Here is a 19601-nt window from a genome sequence, read left to right as displayed (position 1 = left end):
AAGCACTATTGATGAACACACTTTGAGTGCAGTTTTCGATCCAGCTGGGGGTATTCATTTAATTGTCATGCCATTCAGCCCACACTTAATTAGTTTGCTAATCAGAATATCATGGAGTACTGTTTAAAATGCTTTGCTGAAATCAAGATATATTATGTCTATAGCATTCCCACAATGGAATTACTCAATCAGAAATTAATTATTAGATTAGTCTGGCAAGAATTGTTCTTGACAAATCCATAGAGATTAATTAATTTTCAAAATACTTACAGATCAGTCTGTTTATGATTGATTGTAGACCCATCACAGATAGCAGTGCCAAATTGACTGGTTTACAGTTTTCTGAATCCTCTTTTTTCCTTTTTAGAAGGCATCTCTTTTTGAAAATAGTACTGTATTAATTAACATTTATTGAAGTTCGTTGTTTTCTTACAGATGTTTCATTACTAGGCTAAGTATCATTACCAGTGCATCAAACATATCAAATATATTTATCAATTGAACCAATTTTATGGTAGGATTGTGTTAATTCTCTTTCAATACTTGTCCAGTGGATTTTATTTTTCCATTTGCTCTTTATTTAAACTACTTAAAGTACTTTCTTTAGCCCGAATGACTCCTTGAATAGTTTGTACAGAATAAGACACTTTATCTTCAGATTTGCAATCTAAAATGAAACAACATTGAAAGAAACAAGATGTCAAGTATTTATTATTATGCCCTCTGTCATACAAATGGCTACAAGGAAGTGTTGGGGTTTTTCTGTTGCTTTCTTTGCTTCTTCTGTATCAATATTTTACTTACCTGAGATGAATGATATTAAACATCTTGATGGACTCAGGCCGTCCATAAATCAAATAAATATATCCCTCCCCACTTTTTGGAATGCGATGTTAATAGGAACAAGATCTAACACAGGATCAAATCCACGGACAAAGCATTTCTAATTTGCTTTTAACTAGTGTATATTTTATATTCAATGAGACAAACGTTTTCATAGAAAATTAAGGCTGTAGGTGGTTAGAATAATGCCATTCATGTATTCTGCTTTTAGCACTGCTTTCTGTAGCTCTACTGAGAGAATAAAGGAAAATAGCATTTTGCTTCTACAGTTTAAATTACATGGGTTAAGATTTAGAAAACTGATGATCATTTAAAAACGTTTTTAAAAATAAAGAAGTAAATTTAGGTCCCTTAGTCAATATAATGGTATTTGGATACAGACTGAGCAACAGTAGAGATTTTCTTCTCTAGTGCTGTATTAGAAAGCTGAAAATTTGGCATCTCTTTTAATGAGATGAGATGTGGAGACCAGTGAGCAGACTTTTGGCTGCCCTCCATTTGGTAAAAGATCTTACGTTCCCAGAGATCTTTCCATTGGTCTTTCCATTGCCAGTAGCAGTCACAGTTTAAGGGGCAATTGGCCCAAAAAGAATCAAGTTTCAGACTGGTAGTGAAGCTGTAGTTCACATAATAAACCAAGTGGTAGAATAATCCCTTGAACACATACTTTATGCATAATGTTGTTTTCTATGTCTAGCTCTCCAACTGAGGCCACCACACCCATTTCATTTGCTGTTGTTTCAATTTCTGGATTAACCCACTCACTACTGGCCTAAAAGCTGCCAAGAAACTGCCAGAAACTGAGAATTACATACTTCAGAATACATGGAAGATGATGAAGATGGCATTAAGATGAAAGTCATTTGTGTCTTCATCCCAGCATGGCCTGGGGTGAAAAATGGTATCTGCCTTACTAGAAACAGATATCTTTAATGGGAGGTTTCATCAGATGATGGAACCATTGCTCGGTAGAATCCATTCACTCCTGTGCAGGCCCAATGTTGTGACTTAGCTTATAAGAAGTTGATTTCAGATTCCGCTAAATTTGCAGCACGTAAAAAGAGTAATATAATATGGGATGATTTCCATACAGATGATAAAATACTATCATTACTCACCATATGGGAGCCTTTCCTAACACTGTGTGCTAGTTGAAGATTATGGAAGGAACAACCTGGAGTATCTGGAAGGCTTTAAAGGGCAATACAATATTTTCTTAGATATGTTAAGATCAGTTATTATTCTAAATAGCTGTATTACTGAATCAGTTTTGGGACGAAATGATAATTTTAAAAGCAAAAGGTAAGTATAATCTGAATTTTAAATGCAAACCTGGGTGAATATTGGGCAGTGCTAAATGATTGTTTCTAAGGAAAAGTAGTCTATTTCCCAAAAGATAATTGTGAATGAGATTTCAAACTTCTTTTGTTATTAAACACTACACCCAAATAATCTGGATTACAGAAGATTTCCCTTCTTTGATTTTTTTTTCTCCTTAAATTGTATTTCTGTCTTGCTTTTCCTCCAGGAAATTCAATTTTTCTCTTTTATCCTCACAATTATGCTGTAAAGTAGGTTAGATTAAGAGTGAATGACTGTATCAAATAATTTAGTTGTACAAAATCTGAGTTTTATCTTGCAACCAGAGCTTTGGAGTCCATGATCTTTCTTCAGCATAACCGCATGAAGTTAGTCTAGACCAGTGTTTCTCAACCTTGACAATTTTAAGGCATGTGGACTTCAATGCTGGCTGTGGAATTCTGGGAGTTGAAGTCCACATGCCTTAAAATTGTCAAGGTTGAGAAACACTGGTCTAGAAATTGTGAGGTTTCAAATAACATGGGAGTTAAGAGAGAAGGCAGACAAACTGTACTTGTTATTTGTGATAGATGAAGGAAGTTTCAACTAGACAGCCTCAGGTAAAGAATCACCTAACCTTCCCCAACTTAATATCTTTCAGATACTTTTAAGAATTCCTACTCTGCATAGCCATTGCTGTCCTCTTATATGGTGGTGCTATTTTCTGCAGTTGCTTTGCAAACATATTTTATTCAAGGAAGCAGTTGATCTAGCCACATTTATCTCTTGAGAACTTATGATATTTCAGAGCACAGGTATCCCACACACTTGTTGCCATGGCTTTAAGCTTGGCTTTCCATCTTCCCATCAGCTAACGTGAGAACTAGCCTTTCCTTCAGGATTTAATCACAAGACTGCAGCTCATAAAGAAGTAAGATCTGAAGAGTTAAAAAGAGGCAGCTGCCATTTAGAAGCCAGGTAAGGCCAAGAGCCTTGGAAAGTAGCTGCCTGTTTTTAAAAGTCACACACACACAGCTTTTCACACATGTGCAGCTGTGATCTGTGGTGCTAAAGCAATGTTGGGCAGAATCCAGACATAGCTGTACATGAGAGATTAAGAATGGCTATCACTGTGGCAAATTTGATAGGGTTGCTAACTGATACTGTGGGGAATGGAAGAATACGTATGGCAACTGCCAATAAAGGTGTGGTTAATGATCATCCCGTTATCATGATTGGCTTCTTCCTAGCTTCTCATAATGCCAACACTGATGTATAAACTCAAACTACTGATCTCTGGATAATTTTTTTTCTTCACTCTTGACACTAATTAAATAAGCTTTGCGTGCAAAGACTTTGTGACCTGTGAAGCCTAATACCTTATCCACAAGTCATTTTAAGATGACTTTGGAACATGTGCTCTATTGCATGAGAATTAGATGTGCAAGAGCAGAATTCAAATCTCAGATCCAATTAAATAAGAGAAACATTTGTAGGCAAATTAGTTCTTTAATTGAAGACTGATTAAATGCAACGCTAGTGATGCAATATTTAAAATATATCAGAAACTGGGTTGCTGAAGCACATTTAAACAGATTTAAATATAAAAATATAAATATCTATGGAGATTCCCAATCATCCAGGTCACAATTGTCCCAAAGGTGCTTTTTCAAAAGGCAACTGGCTTTTCTTGGCTTTCTTCTTCTTCTTTGAAAACGTGAGAAGTGAAGAACTGAAGAAAAGTCTTGGATGAGAAGTGAAATGTTTTCAAGGGAGGAGGAGGGAAACCAAGAAAGTCCAGTTGCCTTTTGGAAAAAGAGCACCTTTGGGACACAAAATACAGAGTTTATATGGCAGGACATTCTTGGTAGCATTCTTGGTTAGGTCAGATACATCCCCAACCTAGGTTCTTTACAATGTATTGGATCATGACTTTCACAAATTCCAGCCAAGTCATGGTAATATGGTTATAGTTCCATGCATACTTGAGGGAGGGGGACATCAGGTTGATGAAGGTTGGCAAATGTACCCCCTTATTGAATTAAGCAGCTTTATCTATCTGAACATAGTCAACTCCTAGGAAAGATATTTGTGTAGTGAATCATCCTTCCAGCCAAACTCAGATAGATTCAAAAGTGCATTTAATTCTATAATTCTGTTTAAAGTCAAAAGCTACTAACACATTGCATGAAGTTCTTGCATTTACACTCTAAAGAAAACCAGATATTGCAATTCTGTGAGTATTATCTAGCTATCTGGGTTTCAGTTCCAAGTTTGTTTATAGCAGTGTTTCTCAACCTTGACAATTTTAAGGCATGTGGACTTCAACTCCCAGAAGTCCACATGCCTTAAAATTGTCAAGGTTGAGAAACACTGGTTTTTAGGGAGACTTTTCCAAGTTGTGGTTTAAACTTAAATATGACCATCAAACATACAAGATATTTGCAGCTTATATGCAGCTTACGATGCAGCATATTAAATATACTGAGTAATATAAGTAAAGCTTAATCATTCATTAAGAATTCAACATATTTCTAGTTAAATTTCTTCCATATTACTATTGAGATTTTAATAAATATGAAGAAAAAATACTGAATGGAATGCTGCCTAATAGAAGGCTGCCTAGAAATAATCAGGATGATGAGATTTACAAAACACCTTTTAGTTCTTTTGCTGTTATGTTAGAACAAGCCTCCAGTGGCTTTTTATGTGGAAATCTTCTCAGTGGGTGTGGTGGGGAAGCCGTTTCTGTGACTCAGTACAGGGAATTCCCTGATGATTTTAGGATTTTTTTTTTTTTTTTTTACTTCTGCCAAGTTTCCTTTTTAACTGCAGAGAATGGTGGATACACAGTGAATTACAAAGACCTATTCAGAGCTGAGACATTCCAGTCTGGAACTTTGCTTTTATTTTTAGTCATTAAAACCAGCCTACAAAGTAATGAAATAGGGGCGCAAAATGCCCTGCCACCAATCTCAGTGCCAAAAAACTCCCACCCCCCCCCCTTTGCTTGAAAAACAGCCCATATCCCTGAATGATGACTGAGTCACTTCTATCCTGTAGGAATATTTTTATCCACATCCTAATGAAAAAAATTGTGTTGGCATTTGATTTTGCTGGGAAACAATTCCTATTAGATGTGAGGACGCGCGCACACAAAAGCCAGAATTCTTCTTGGCAATGCACAGAATTGCATGTTAGAAGGAGTTAATTGTGGCTTTTTCTGGTAGGCTGCCAAAATGAAAGCCACTCCAGAACTTTAGAAAAACACCCTCCCTTAAGCTCTTTGGATTTGTATGGTGCAAACAAAGCCCACTTAGAAAAAAAAAAACTGGGGACTTCAGCACAGGAAGTGAATGTGAGAAGCCACTCTTAATCTCTCTAATTAATTGTATTTCAGACCCTGTTAAAACGAAAGGAAAGCTTCAGTTTATATTTGTGAATTTAACTTGTTCTGGGATTTTCCCCCACCTTGCCTTCAGCTGTATAAACAGGAAGGCTGTGCCTCTGTTTAGTTAGCCTGTTTCCCTTAGGTAAGAGAAGAAGCTAATGAACAGCTTCAGAAGTGTCAGGACTGGATCTCTATTCCCTGGATGGACATAACCTTAGGACTGATTCTCCTGTGCAGAATCTGGCATTAATTTGAGCAGTTAGACACAAACAATAGGCAAGGAACCCTTTTTTTTTATTTTGTTAACATGCTTTTGTTTAGAAATAAGTTGTGCATTTGCCATTTCAACTTCTGGACCCAAATCTTAAATTAACACAAAGAAACCTTAAATCATTGTGCGTCAGATTTTAAAGAATTAAACATTTGACTCCAACTATACGGAAAATAAAATGACAGAATTCGCCAAAATCTCTCTCTCTCTTGCCCCCAACCTGCCTGCAGGGTTTTTGTTTGTTTGTTTTTTAGAGGGTAAAATAGGTGAGGAGAAGAGATGAAAGATTTGCTACTTTTTGCTTCATTGGCATTTTATACATATATAATAAGCAACATTTGGGAAGAAACCCTGCAGTAAGTTCAGTTCAAACAGAGAATGCCTGAAATGTGTCCGTTTCAGCTTTATGTTATGTCTGTAATTTGAATTATTTGCATTTTGGAAAGGTATAAATTGCTCTGGTGTACTTTCGTTTGGGATTTTAGCCAGGTAGGGAGTTGCCTTCGGCTGTGAGTCAGCCAGGCTGATGCAGATGTGGCAGCTTTACAATGGAAAATTTTGTGGCGTATCTCTCCTCACTCTTCCAGCACATTTTGACAAGAGACGGCATCTTGCATACTTGGATAGGATAGCTGGCAAATGCTATACTGACATAAAACGTTTTTCCCCAGGATAAGCAAGTCTTTTTAGCATTCCGAGATCCCTAAAAATTATTTTATCAACTCCTGTATGTTTTCTCAAAAATAAACAAATTGATCCATATACACTTATCAAACATGTTTACTGTAGAGATGTTGGTGTAATGATCTAGGATTTCTCTCTTGGAGTTGATCCCAGTCTGTGGGTGTAGAGATTTCCCTTTTGGTTCACCAAACATAATGTGAGGAATTGTCTTCCTTTCCTTTCCTTTCCTTTCCTTTCCTTCCCTTCCCTTCCCTTCCCTTCCCTTCCCTTCCCATAATTTTTGCAGTTAAAGGCCCTGGATTAGGAGTGGGAGATAGTTCTAATCCTCTTTAGGCATGAAAAACAGCTGGATGATTTTGGGCCAGCCATTGTCTCCAGTCCCAGAAAGTACTGGCAACACACTTCGGAAATGTTGCCAAGAAACTGCATGAAACTGTCCATATAGGCACCAACTGACTCAAAGCACCATAACTGATTTATTCTGCTTTTGTTAAATGAAATTTATTCTTATTAAGTAATTTATTTTCACCCTCCTTTTCTGTAATAGAGAAAGCCTTGGGATTCTCAGGGGAATTTCATAATACAGCAGCAGTAATGCTTGCTTATTTCAGATTGCCAAGCACTCAGTATCATTCCTACTTTTGGACTTTTTAAATAACGTATGATATTCTTAAAATGTACTTTCCTGGATGCCCATATACGCTTTACCAACTTGAAAACAGAGCAGAGCAATTCTTCTTTTCAGAACAGGTCAAATATACCAAATATTAAAAGTTCTGTTGCTCATTTATAAAAGTGACAGAAGGATAGATGGATATCAGTTTAGATTATTCTACCCAGAGTATTTTTTTATTCAGCCTTACTGATGGGACCTTGGGACAGAAAGGTTTTCCACGGTTTTAATCATTATAATAACCTGGAGAAATCAATTAAGATGTACAGTCATGACTGGCCACGGTTATCCTATAATTTTGATGGCTGGGTAGGCATTTGACCTGGCTTCCCCTGGCTTGCATCCACAATGTAATGACCACAATATAATGTGGGAAGAAAGAATTAAGAATTCAGTCTTGAGCCAGAAAAAAGCATGGTTGGAATATACTTTTGCTCAGCATTATACCCAGGCATTCTATTAATATCAAAAGCCTAAGAATGCATTCACTGGTCAAGTCTCTTTAGCACAACTGGCCTCAATCAAACTTTGAGATTTCATTATTAGCCCAAGAAGCTATGATGATAACATATCTTTCATGTGGAACTTCTGACATTACAGAATCAGTTGATGGTTCATGTAAGGCCAGCACGGACACTTCATGTTACCTACTCAATAACCTAACTCTTATCCTCTCTATATAACAAACTTGGCAACTGTAAGACTTGTGGACTTCAATTCCTTGAATTTCTCAGACAGCCATGCTGGCTGGGGAATTCTAGGAATTGAAGTCCACCAGTCTCTATATCTCTATATCCTGCAAAAACTTTCTATTAGACATAATATAAGCTACAATTTCAGTTGAAGGAATAGACAAAACCAAAGAAACCACTGCATTATGTTATATTTTATAAAATATACATTTTTTTAAAAAAATTAAAAGCTAGCAAGTGATAATTACTTTGCAGTAGGCTACCTTTCACAAATGGAAAGAGGCCCTACTTCTTTTTCTTTTATGAAGGTTTTCACAAATTAAGCAACTCTGCCCAATTAGGCAAAAGCAAAGAGCATTCACTGGTGACAACCAGGTCATTGGCTGTGGAAGCAGAATCAATGGATAAGTCCTATCCTTCCCTTCTCTTCCTCAAACTTTTTAAAATAGAAGTATTTATTTCTTTATTCACTTTAAAACTGAACTCATCTTGCATATCATATCTGCATAATAAAGATATTTTAAAGGGGGAGCTATCCCTCTTATTTGTGTGATTTATAAAGCACTAAGCACATTAATTTGGATCTTTCATGTCCTTATGTTTAGATGGTCATCATGTGTGGGAAATGGAAGCCAAAACTGACAAAGAGTTGTGTAAGCCAGTAAGTGCCTCTTTTTTAAAATCATTCATTTATGAAATGTAGATGCCTCCCTAATCTGTCCTGATACTCAGTGACTTACACATTCAACGATTAAGGTACAATAGAAAATAAAAAAATATATCAAAACTCAGGAAAAAACAACAGTCATGTTTAAAAATAAAACATACATATGGGACCCATCACCCATCCTAACCTGGTTCTGGAAACAGAGCCAAGTTTTAAGGGCTCATTTAAATAGGGCCAAAGCAAAGATCATTATGAGCAGGACCATCGTGGTTGGAATGATTAATTTGGATGGCTTTAAAAGGACTCCGCACTATATAAATGTATGGAAGACAGCCTATCAATACACTAACTTCTGGAATGTATGGAGGTGGCATCCCTTCAAATACAAGGTGTAAGTTTTCTTGTATCCACTATGAAAATCTAAATACTAAGCTAAGAGCTCCCCCATACCATTCTGTTGATGTGCTTTCCTCCTGTTCTTGAGAAGGAATTTTTTAAAAGTACTGCTCTCATCTCTGCAGAGAGGCTGGTATTGATCCTGCCCTCTTTTCTGTAGTGGGAGGAGGCAGGGGCACCAGAGTGGAGAAACCAGCATGCTTGGCATTCTCTGGGCAGTGGAAATAAGTGGGTTGACATTAAACTCACCTCTATCCTTTTTTAAAGACCATTATAGCAGAACTGCCACCACCAAAGTAGCCAGATGAATCGAGAGTCTGCTGTCACAAGATAGATGGCATGATACAGGGGAGAAGAGGGGTGGATGACATGGGGACCCCAAAGGTATCTGGTTCTGGAGCATCAAGCAAAAATGAGAGAAGCACCATTTCAGTACTGAGGAGCAGTGCAGGAGTTGCAATCGCAACTCTGGAGCTGTATTCCCAAGGACCCTATCTACAGTAGGGCTCATAATTGCTGTTGGATTTGGAGAAAGCCTTTAAGATCCTTTCCGTGTTCACCTTCTTTGCTTTTCTGCACAAATTCTATGAGAATTGGCAAGCTCATGGAAGTCCTACATTTGGTCTTCTACACAGCCTTATATTCTGTATTCTGAAAAAAGTATAAGGAAAAGGAAAGGAGATAATGGCAGAAGAGCTACAAAGTGCACCCTGGCAGCCATAATAAGTATGGCCATGGAGTTCCAGAGTCCTCAGTCTGATAGGAGGTTGGGTCCTATATTGAGTAGGAGCTCAACAGGTTTCCAAACCAATTTAATGTCTGCCAAATGGTCGTCTTTGTTTTTCATACGGATTACTTGAGCCAACTTTAGCCTGTCTCAGCAGTAAGCCAGCTGCATGATAGGAGTTCTCTTAGGAGGATACTGTATGTCCTCAAGAAATGTTAATGATGATAATGATTAGAAGGTTAATCTTATGTTCCAGTGTTCTTAAAGCAGGTCATTTACCTTTTCCAGTGCCAGCCAAGGCATTTGTTTGTTTTATTCTTGTGATCCAAATGTTCTTTAACTGTGCTTCGCCATTAACCTACTTCTATCCTTTTTTTAGACTTTATTAGTTGTTGAGATTCCACCATTCCGCAATCAGAGAATTACAAGTCCTGTTCAAGTCAATTTCTATGTTTGTAATGGAAAGAGAAAGAGAAGCCAGTACCAACTTTTCACCTATCTTCCTGCTAATGGTAACAACTGATTTTTAATTTTAAGTGGCATGAAATAAGTTTTGTGTGCTTTATTTTAAAATATGCAGCAAAGTTTAAAATTGAAGATAAAATCCAAACATTCAGTGGCATAACAGAATCAAGAAAAGTGTCTTGCTGCACAAATTGTGGAATAGCCTTGGAAAATGTTTCCGTCCCATCTTTGCAGTAGATATATAAAAAACTTAATAAAAGTTCTATCTCCTTGCAGATACATACATCTACTAACATCCAACATTTGTTAGTCTCATTAAATAAGATTCTGAAAATACTCCGGTATGATAGACTCTAACTGTCATCATTCTGTGACCTTGGAAGTTGGAACTTTGGGGACTTGAGAATATAAAAAAAGACCCTGTTTTCCCATGCCTGCTTAAAAAAAAACAGACATCAGTCAAGTTACCCAGAAAAAAAACGGGATAGTTAAAGGAACATACTGCCTTGTAATTTTCTCTATCAGTTATTGGCAGGAAGTATATTCAGCACCCTAAGAAGAAAAGAAGTTAATTAAAGTATATGGGTGAATTAGACAAACTTCAGGTTGGGGCTGTACACAGCCCATAAGCTGCTTGTTACTGATCCTGGTCTAAGAGTTCAATGCAATGTTCCCCCAAAGCTACAGAGACCATAAAAGTAAATGTCTCCAGAGTTCACTGATTGGTTACATGAAAATTCTTCTAAGTCATTATCCCACAAACCAAGTTGTCAGCTATTTAGGCGACAACCCAGAATCCATTGTCTCAGGGACGAAGGCACCAATATTTTAAACAGAATCACACACATGGTGATTCAGGCAGCACAGTTCTTTTTGTTCCTGCCTTAAGCCATTAAAAAAATCCTATATATATATTTAAGATAATTGGTTTATGAGATTTGGCAGAATAGCTTCTAACATTGCAAGGACTAGAAATTCAATAAATAAAAAAATAAAATTTCTATTATTTTCTCAGGAATTTTATACTTACATTTGTATGTGAGAAAGTTAGTTATATTAGCAAAATTTGACCAACAGTAAGAATAAAAACTATAACTTTCCTTTTTGGAAATCATTTATATATAATTTTTTTCCTACAAAAGCTTAGCATAAGGACCTCATTGATGGGAGCAAAAGAACCCAAATAGTCAGATCCTTTTGCTTTGAGGACAGATGTCCCAGTAATAAATCTTATTTCCCACAAATACATTGTGATATATAAACATAAATACTGGTTTTTTATGTACATGTACAAATGCGTGTATAAATTCAGAATGCAATGTGAAGTTTATTATACAATACTAGCAAAAGAATTACCATACTATTGATCCAGCTCTACAAAGCCTGGCTGAAAAGTTACAGTGGAACAATTACTATTTTTGAGGTTTAGGAATAGCTTAGTGGTTCTTGCATATATCCTATACAATATTTGTACTGCGTTTTGTTCTCTGTATATCAGGTTTTCTTTTCTTTCATTTCTGCAAATCATAGAAACCTTTATAGCTCGCTGCACCAGTATATCATTGTGGAAATATGGTATCAAGACTGTCAGATTCAGGGATGCAAAACTTCATATAAACACTGGATGGTAGCAAAGAATTAGAGTTTTCAGCATGTTGTTGCTTCCATCCAGTGGACATCTTGGATCTTTGCAGCACCAATGAGCCAATTTTTAAAAAAGTCTGCTTGGGTTCCTGTGCTTCTGGATATGTATAAATCATTTTTTTAATTCCCTTACTTGTTTGTTATTAATATTGTATTATGTGCATTTTGTATTTTGTTTGGTTTTATTGTACTACCTCTCAGAATCAGTTTGGAATTAGGTGAAACCTTAATTGAATAAATTAAATCAAATTACAACCTCATTTGCAGTTTCACACATGCATGAAATATATAAAAAGCATATGCATGAAATCTTATTTGAATGTTATGCTTTAATGGATACTCCATTTCACCACTATTTGAGTAAATCAAGAGTTTCCGGTATAAAAGCAAATTAAATAAATGAATGAAGTGATCAACGGGACAACTGCTTTAATGAAAGTTACTGTTATAAGTAACTTTTCATATTGTAAGCTGCCCAAAGTTACCCTGTGGTAAGATCAGAGGCCAATAAATAAATAAATGGGAAGATAGAATAAAGAACATTGTTGCCTAACCACAAGAGGAGCAATTTAGTCTTTTTATGCCTCCTATACTTTCCTTTAATCATATTCATGTAATGGAAGTTTTGTGACTGGCCACACCCACCAGGAGAGCCATTTTGCAAGACTATTGCCATAACAAAAGTCCACTTGGCAGAGAACAGATTATAAAACTTACCCTATATATACAGAAAAAAATTCATAAGACTTTATGATCTGTGTCGGTGCATAACTTCATGAAGATAGAGTTAGTGGGGAGGGGAGGAGAAGATTTTTGGGAAGGCCTACTTCCATTATCTTTGTTTTTTCCCCCCCTTTTTTAAACCAACAATGTGTGACACTTGGCAGTAGAGGTGACTGTCCATGTACTATTTGGCATCATTTTTCTCTTTCTTTCACCCAATATGGCAGAAGCAGAACAGGAAGCACAAGGCCATAATAGGCGGTGTTTGTTGTGCATCAAATGAGAAGTGTGCTCTTTTATTGAATTAAAAAAAATGACTATGAATTCATTATCTTGCAGTCTTTCTCTTCCATCTCTTCTCTTTTCCCATCCAGCCCCAAATTAATAACACTCTAGAGAATATTATAACATCCTTGACAGAATGAGGTAATTTTGATTCTTTGCATTGCCAGTATGCATCTCACTAAACAATTTCCCTTAAAAGAATGATTTCCTTGATGATAAAATTATTCTCTAAATTTCTTTTAAATTACCATGGCCCATGTTTTTAAAAGGACATCTTGTTTTACAAACAAACAAATATTCCATACAGAACTTCAGTAAAAAGGAATAGAGTTTGTGGCAACATCTCAAAGAAAAGCCTAAAATGCCTTTCATCTCTAAAATCATATGCAGTTTTTAATTTAATCTAATTCCACTTCTAATCCTACTAACCAAAATAGTACATCTTTTAATTCCCCAGCATATGGATGCTAAATAAGATAATATATCATAGAGTAAATCTGTAGTTTGAGAATCCAAAGAGTACAACCCTTCAATCTTTCTCCCCCTCTTAGGGAAGGGTCTTGGATTTGCTTCAGAGGACACAGCTTGTGGTTGTAGAGATAACACAATGAAGGAAAAGAGAACATTAAAATAGCAATCATCATCATATCTGTAGTGGCCTACTAATAGCAGGATGATACTGAGATGGTTGAATTACACTCAAATAACTTTTGGTATGTGAATATAACTGTAATATGTGATTGCAAATTTTGAAAGTGAAATGAAAAAAATGGGTGCAAACTTGATCTGATTTAGGTAGCAGATTTCTGATGGTTGGTTAGAACCACATGGAGACATAGAATAGATTTTCTAGAGTCTATCCTAGAAAAGTAGTGGTTGAATCTTTCTATTCCTCTGTGTCACTTCCCCCTTCCCACACACAATGATAGAAGAATATAATAGCAGCTTCACTTAGAACAATGGTCCCCCCCCAACCGGTGCGGGGGGGGCATGTGAGTGGCAGGTGCACACATGGCTCTTCACTTGCGCAAGTGAAGCTTTGCAATGGAGCACAAGTGCCCTCCATTCAAACACCCACCGCTCACACAAGTGGAACTTCATGCATGCGCACTTGCCCATCAATCACGACCCGGTTTGAAACAGGCCGCAGCCTGGTAGTGGGCCATGGCCCAAGGGTTGGGGACCTCTGGCTTAGAAACACTGTTCTGTAGGGAAAAAATCTACAGTATAATATTGGGCACCAAGACTTTATTTTCAAATACTAGTGAGTTTTTAAAATATCTTTTTCCACTCAACATGTCTGTTTTCTGGAGGAACAGTATGAATTCTGAGAGTTTATACCACACTTCTACAGGGATAGTTTAGCAAAGCTGATGCACACCTGGGAAGCCTCATTTTTGCTCCATCATGATGGTAATATTATTGTTACTATATGTAGTAGAAGCCTCTCCATTGCCATTACTCTTCTGGCATTAATTCAAAATAACAAAGAGTAGATTCAGTCCCACATTTATAGATCTGGATGAAGAGCTGAAGAGTAGAACTACAAAGTTATTTTCTCCAGACTGGCTAGAAGAACAGGCAACAATATCCCTTCTTAATGTTTGATTTTAATGCCAATCATTTTGATAGAAATTGCTATTATAATAAGGAGTCATACTAGATCATTCACTTTTATAATTTCACCAATGTGAAGGTAGGTTGGTTTCTGAATTTTAAACTGTCTTTTGCAACCAACATCTGTTTTAAAACTCCTTTAAGGCCAAGTAAAACCACTCATTCTGCTTCAAACCCTGTGCCAGCGACATGATTGACAGTGAGAAGAGTGCCAAATATATTTTTCCAGATAACAATACTTTCTTTTTCAGTTGTTTGTAATCTTGTCTGTCAGTATTCATTTTTACTAAATACTGAGAGTCTCATTCTTCCATTTAATATTCTGCTCTTAATATTGCCAGTGTTATACTATTTACCACCAGATCACCTCAATGATGGTTATAAAAATTCATGAAGTGACACATGAAGTATCAAAGCAATTGACCCAAGATACAGCAAATTTTATAACAGTTTTATACTAAAGAACAAAGTTACAATTATTACAGTTAAAACCTCAAAGGAGTTTAGCAAAAGTCATGTTAAAAATGAAACAAGAAGCTGGCCATCTGAATTTTTGAGATATAGTCCACGTTTCTTGAGTTTAGGCAATCTCATCTAGTCATATATTTATATACAAAATGTGATGTGTGAATGCCAGTAAATAGATCCAACTAGAAACAATTTTCTCACCTGCTGTGTGTGTAATTTTCTCACCTGCTTTGTTCCTACTTAATTTTCTCCATATGATCCCATTTAATCATAATATTTATGGAGATTCTAAGTCATCCGAGTCATGGTTGTCCCAAAGGTATTTTTTCAAAAGGCAACCAGACTTTGTTTTTAATATTGAGAATAACTCCCAATCTAGTTGAATAGTAGCAAAAATATTATTTATATAATTAGATTGAAAGGTTTCATTTATTAATTTTGATATTATACTATTCCCAAAGGCTCAGTTGCCTCCACTGTAGGTTCAAAAGGGAGTGGAAGGTAGTGGCTGAATCAAAGAGATGGTAACACCTGAAGATCATTCTCTACGATCGTGATTGAGCTGTATTTCAACCACTGAGTCCCTGCATACTGATATATTATTTCAGAAGACCTGAAGAATGAAAGAACACCTAGTTGTTTCTACCCCATGGCCTGATACTGCCTGCTGACATTGATTTCAGTTGAAAAGTACTGAAAGACTGTTTAGATTTAGCATTTTGTTGTTTGGATAATCTAATTTCCCACTGAGATTTCTACCCTTAAAAATATAAAATGATATGCAACCATAAATTTGAACTTCAGCTAATAACATTCCTCTCCAACAGCTTAAATAAGCATGTCATTTGGCATGCCACCCTTTGTGAAACTGAAATTTCAACTACATTTAGCATGTGTGGGCCTGTAAAACTAAAAGGGGATCTCATTTACAAAGCTGAACCTGACCTTTCAATTTTTAGAGGTAACTTTCTGCATTGCAGAAAGAAAGTCATCATGATTTTGGGGATGCTTCTGAAAATAGTGATCAGAAGTCAGTTTTGTCAGTGTTGGGCTCAACTTCCTGTTTTGTAACTATAATTATCTCTTGACTATTTGCAGTAATAGTTCTCTAGTAATGACATTTAAGAGACTTTTTCACATCCTGCCTCCACCCACTGTATTTCATTTTCTAAACCAGCACATTTTGGTAGCCTAAAGTAGGGCAGCCTTTCCAACTGATACTTCCAGATTCATTGGATTGTACTTCCCATAATTCCCATGTGGGTGGACTGGGAATTACAGTGAGATGTAGACAAAGCATATCTGGAAGTTTCAGTGTTAGGTAAACTGAATTAGAGAAAAACAATTAATCTACAATACAGTGCACTTTGCTCCCTTTGTTGTAATAACCATCTCCATTTTTACTATTAACCTCCTGGCAAGATTTAATTTAAAATGTTCATGCAAAATTGAGCAAATTCTTTAAAATTGCTGGGTCAGCAGAATTTGCTGTCAAAGGGCAGGAGGATATTCTTACAAAAATTGTAAAGGCAATAAGAGTGTGAAGCAACTGGATATCTAACTTAGATTATTTTACAAGGTAATAGCTATTAACAAGGAGGCAATTAGAGTTAAAAATGATCAGAGAAACCAACTAAAACTAAAAGTTGTTGAATAAGGTAGATTATCTTGCAGCAGGATGATACATTTGACCCAAATTAATTCTGTAAGATAACACACTTTTTAAGTATACAATATGAAGTAAATATAGTTCAGCTTTTCAGTGAAACAGTGACTTCATTTATTGTGAGGGGCACAAAATCAGGAACCAGAATAGAGCTAAAATGTACTATGAGTTTATCTCATGCTATCTATATAAAAGAATTTGATCTACTAAGAGTCAAGGCAAATTGGCAGTAGATAAGAGTCAGCAGAATTCACAGGGGGTGGACTTAGGTCTCTTATGGGAGCTTAGCGACTCCAAACTGATAACGCATTTAACCCTACCCTCTGACTCAATGTGGCCATTTCCTACATTTATGCACTATTAACAGTGGGCTGATGAATATGTCACAAATGGCTGAATTCATAAATGGTGCTGAGCCAGAAAATCATAGTTTATAAAATACAATTCACACAAAGTAAACCCAAGCCATTACATTATCTTTAACTCTAACACTTTGCAAATTAGGAACATAAAGAAGAGTGACAAAATCATAGTATAGCGCTGAAAACTAGTGGCATGAACAGTTTTTACTATCTATCTAATCAAATATGGAATGAATTTATCATAATTGCTTCATAGGGAAATCCTCAGTCAAAATAAATGCTACTAAATGCCTAGCCTTTATGGCTGGTGGCTATATGTATGGATTTTTATAAATGTATATGTAAGTATATGAATAATTAAAAAGAAAGTTAAATCCTTGTGTTCAGTGTAGCTGCTACTTAATAAGTATTCTAAGAATTGCTGGTTTAAGAATTTGGCTAGTCATGAGATGGTCAACTGATGTCCAAGATTATTTTAATAAAATAATTTTATTCACTGGGATTGGCATGGATTTCATAGAAAAGTGGACTTCTGTTTGCTTGGAAATATTTTTAATATTCTTTTATTATTTCTTGATTATATTTTATAATGTGATTACATTTCTATCCTGCTTTGAGAACTCAAGACTGCATATATTTATGTAATAGCCCACAACATTTATCACTGGGTGAGGTAGTAAGGCTGAGAGAGAGTAATTGATCCACAGTCATCCAGTGAGTTGAGTAATTTACTGGAACTTGAACCTTGATATCTGGGGTCTAAATCCAAGACCTTAACCAAACAATAAGGATATTTTATGTTATATGTTAAATGTGACTGTATATGCTCCTGTTTACTCAGTCAAACATGACAGCGGTGTTGAAATGTTAACATTGACATTTTCAGTTATGTGAATTAAAGGATATTGAGCCTGTGTAAAGATCTGTTACAGCAGGCATGTCAAACTTGCGACGTCACGTGAGTTCATGCGACGTATCGGAGCTTTTTCGCCATTGCCGGCAATGGGGTGGGCGCGGCTCTGGTATGATGAAACCAGCCCGCGGGCCTGCAGTTTGACACCCCTGTGTTACAGTTACGTTTGCTTTAGATCAGAGGTGTCCAATCTTGGCAACTTTAAGACTTGTTCACTTCAACTCCCAGAATTCCCCAGCCAGTTGAAGTCCACTAGTGTTAAGGTTGCCAAGGTTGGACACCCCTGTTTAAAATAAAAATTATTAAATGTTGTCCAAGTGCTTGAGACCACATAGTATTAAGACATTTTTTAAGTGTTCTAAAATCAGTATCACTAGTGTCATGATCAACAATTCAAAGTGTCTAGGCTTACTTGAGCAGAAGTGATTTGCAATTGACTTTCATTTTTTTCTTAAATGAAGATTGCAGATGTATGGCTCCTAAAATGTGTCTGTAGTTTGTTCATGTATTTTCTACATATGGAAGATGACATTTCTGGCATGTAAATTATGCAGGGGATTTTTATTTGATGTAATAAGTTCTGCCAATTGTACTACTTTGGAAGGTAGCAGGCTTTAAGCACAGGCTATACATTTATAATTTAAGATAGTTTAAGTACTACTGTCACTGGTAATCTGCACAGATGTAAAGGTTGGCAGAATGTTATGTAAAAATTTATAGATTGCTTTCAATTAGATTTGGCTAAAATGATTCACTTTTGCTGATTGCCAGGTGACATTTAAGTTATACAAACAGGGGATTTTTGTTGTTGTTGACTGATTCCCCTTTTTTAAAAATGAATGTTTTGGTTATGGTTGTGTGATAAATTTTGCAATGATATGTACAACAGATGTTCTATGCTAGAGATATTTTTATTGGTTCTTTTTCTATATTACTCTTTGTTGTAGATTCATTGGATCTTGAGAGCCAAAGTGTAGGTAATATTCTTCTTTATGTAATTGGGATGATAGGATTTCCACCTTAGGTAGGTCTGGGCTTAAGTAGATTTGTTGTACTTCCCAAAATTCTTCAAGCAGCACCGCCAGTATTGAGAATTCTGGAAGTTGAAGTTTGCATATCTCGAGGATACCATGATTAGGAAAAACTGCTATAAGGAGATGTGAAGCATTTTTGTCATAGAATGCCCAGAAGGGAGTTCCGGCACCTTTTTTGGATGGAACCTTATAGGGTAGGCAAGGTGGGTTGTATGACATGTGTGAGTTCTGGCACCTTTTTTTTTAATATACAAAAAAAGCACTCATGTGAAGTAAGATATTACTGCAGTCAAATTAAAATGCTTGATTGTGAATATAACGTTATTGGTTCCTTTGTGATTAACTGATTATCTTTTTTATAATATCAAAAAAAATTTTAAAGTCAATATATAAATATATTTTCCTACATGAGATAAAGAGGCTTCTGATTAGTAATTTGCTGCTCTTGGCATTTTTAGTTGTTTCTCGGGGGCTTTTTTCTTTTTGGTAAAAGGTAAAATCTTTCAGGAATGATGTGAATTAAAAAACCTGGCTATCACTTTGTTACTGGTAGGAAACACATGACATACTGAATACTGCACAGTTTGGATTAATGACTGCAACTGTGTAGTTCAATTGGAAAAATAGTCCAGTATTTTCATCAGTTCAAGATTCTAGTTGTTTGGTTAAACAGTCTTTCTAATAGATTTCTGTTACTGCCTGTAACAAAATTCAGTTTATAGATGGTTTTATATCAATAATCAAATGGCCAGTGACCACTTTCCACTGTTGTTCTATCTGA

General features: G+C 36.0%; 1 protein-coding gene across 4 annotated transcripts in view; it reads left to right on the top strand.

The window, feature by feature from the left end:
• NFATC1 (nuclear factor of activated T cells 1) overlaps positions 1-19601 on the top strand; it is a 147234-nt gene that overhangs the window by 94196 nt on the left and 33437 nt on the right. For 3 of the 4 annotated variants that reach the window (XM_039320455.1, XM_039320452.1, XM_039320454.1), the window contains exons 7-8: positions 8459-8514; positions 10023-10155. The exons of the other annotated variant lie outside the window; for it this stretch is intronic. In XM_039320455.1, coding sequence (XP_039176389.1) covers positions 8459-8514; positions 10023-10155 — 189 coding nt within the window. The remainder of the gene's footprint in view (positions 1-8458; positions 8515-10022; positions 10156-19601) is intronic. 4 annotated transcript variants of the gene reach the window in all.

The sequence above is a fragment of the Crotalus tigris genome, unplaced genomic scaffold (assembly GCF_016545835.1).
Source record: "Crotalus tigris isolate CLP2741 ecotype Arizona unplaced genomic scaffold, ASM1654583v1 scf7180000023638.494280, whole genome shotgun sequence".
NCBI classification, from domain to species: Eukaryota; Metazoa; Chordata; class Lepidosauria; order Squamata; family Viperidae; genus Crotalus; species Crotalus tigris.
This window is presented reverse-complemented; position numbering and strand designations above follow the sequence as displayed.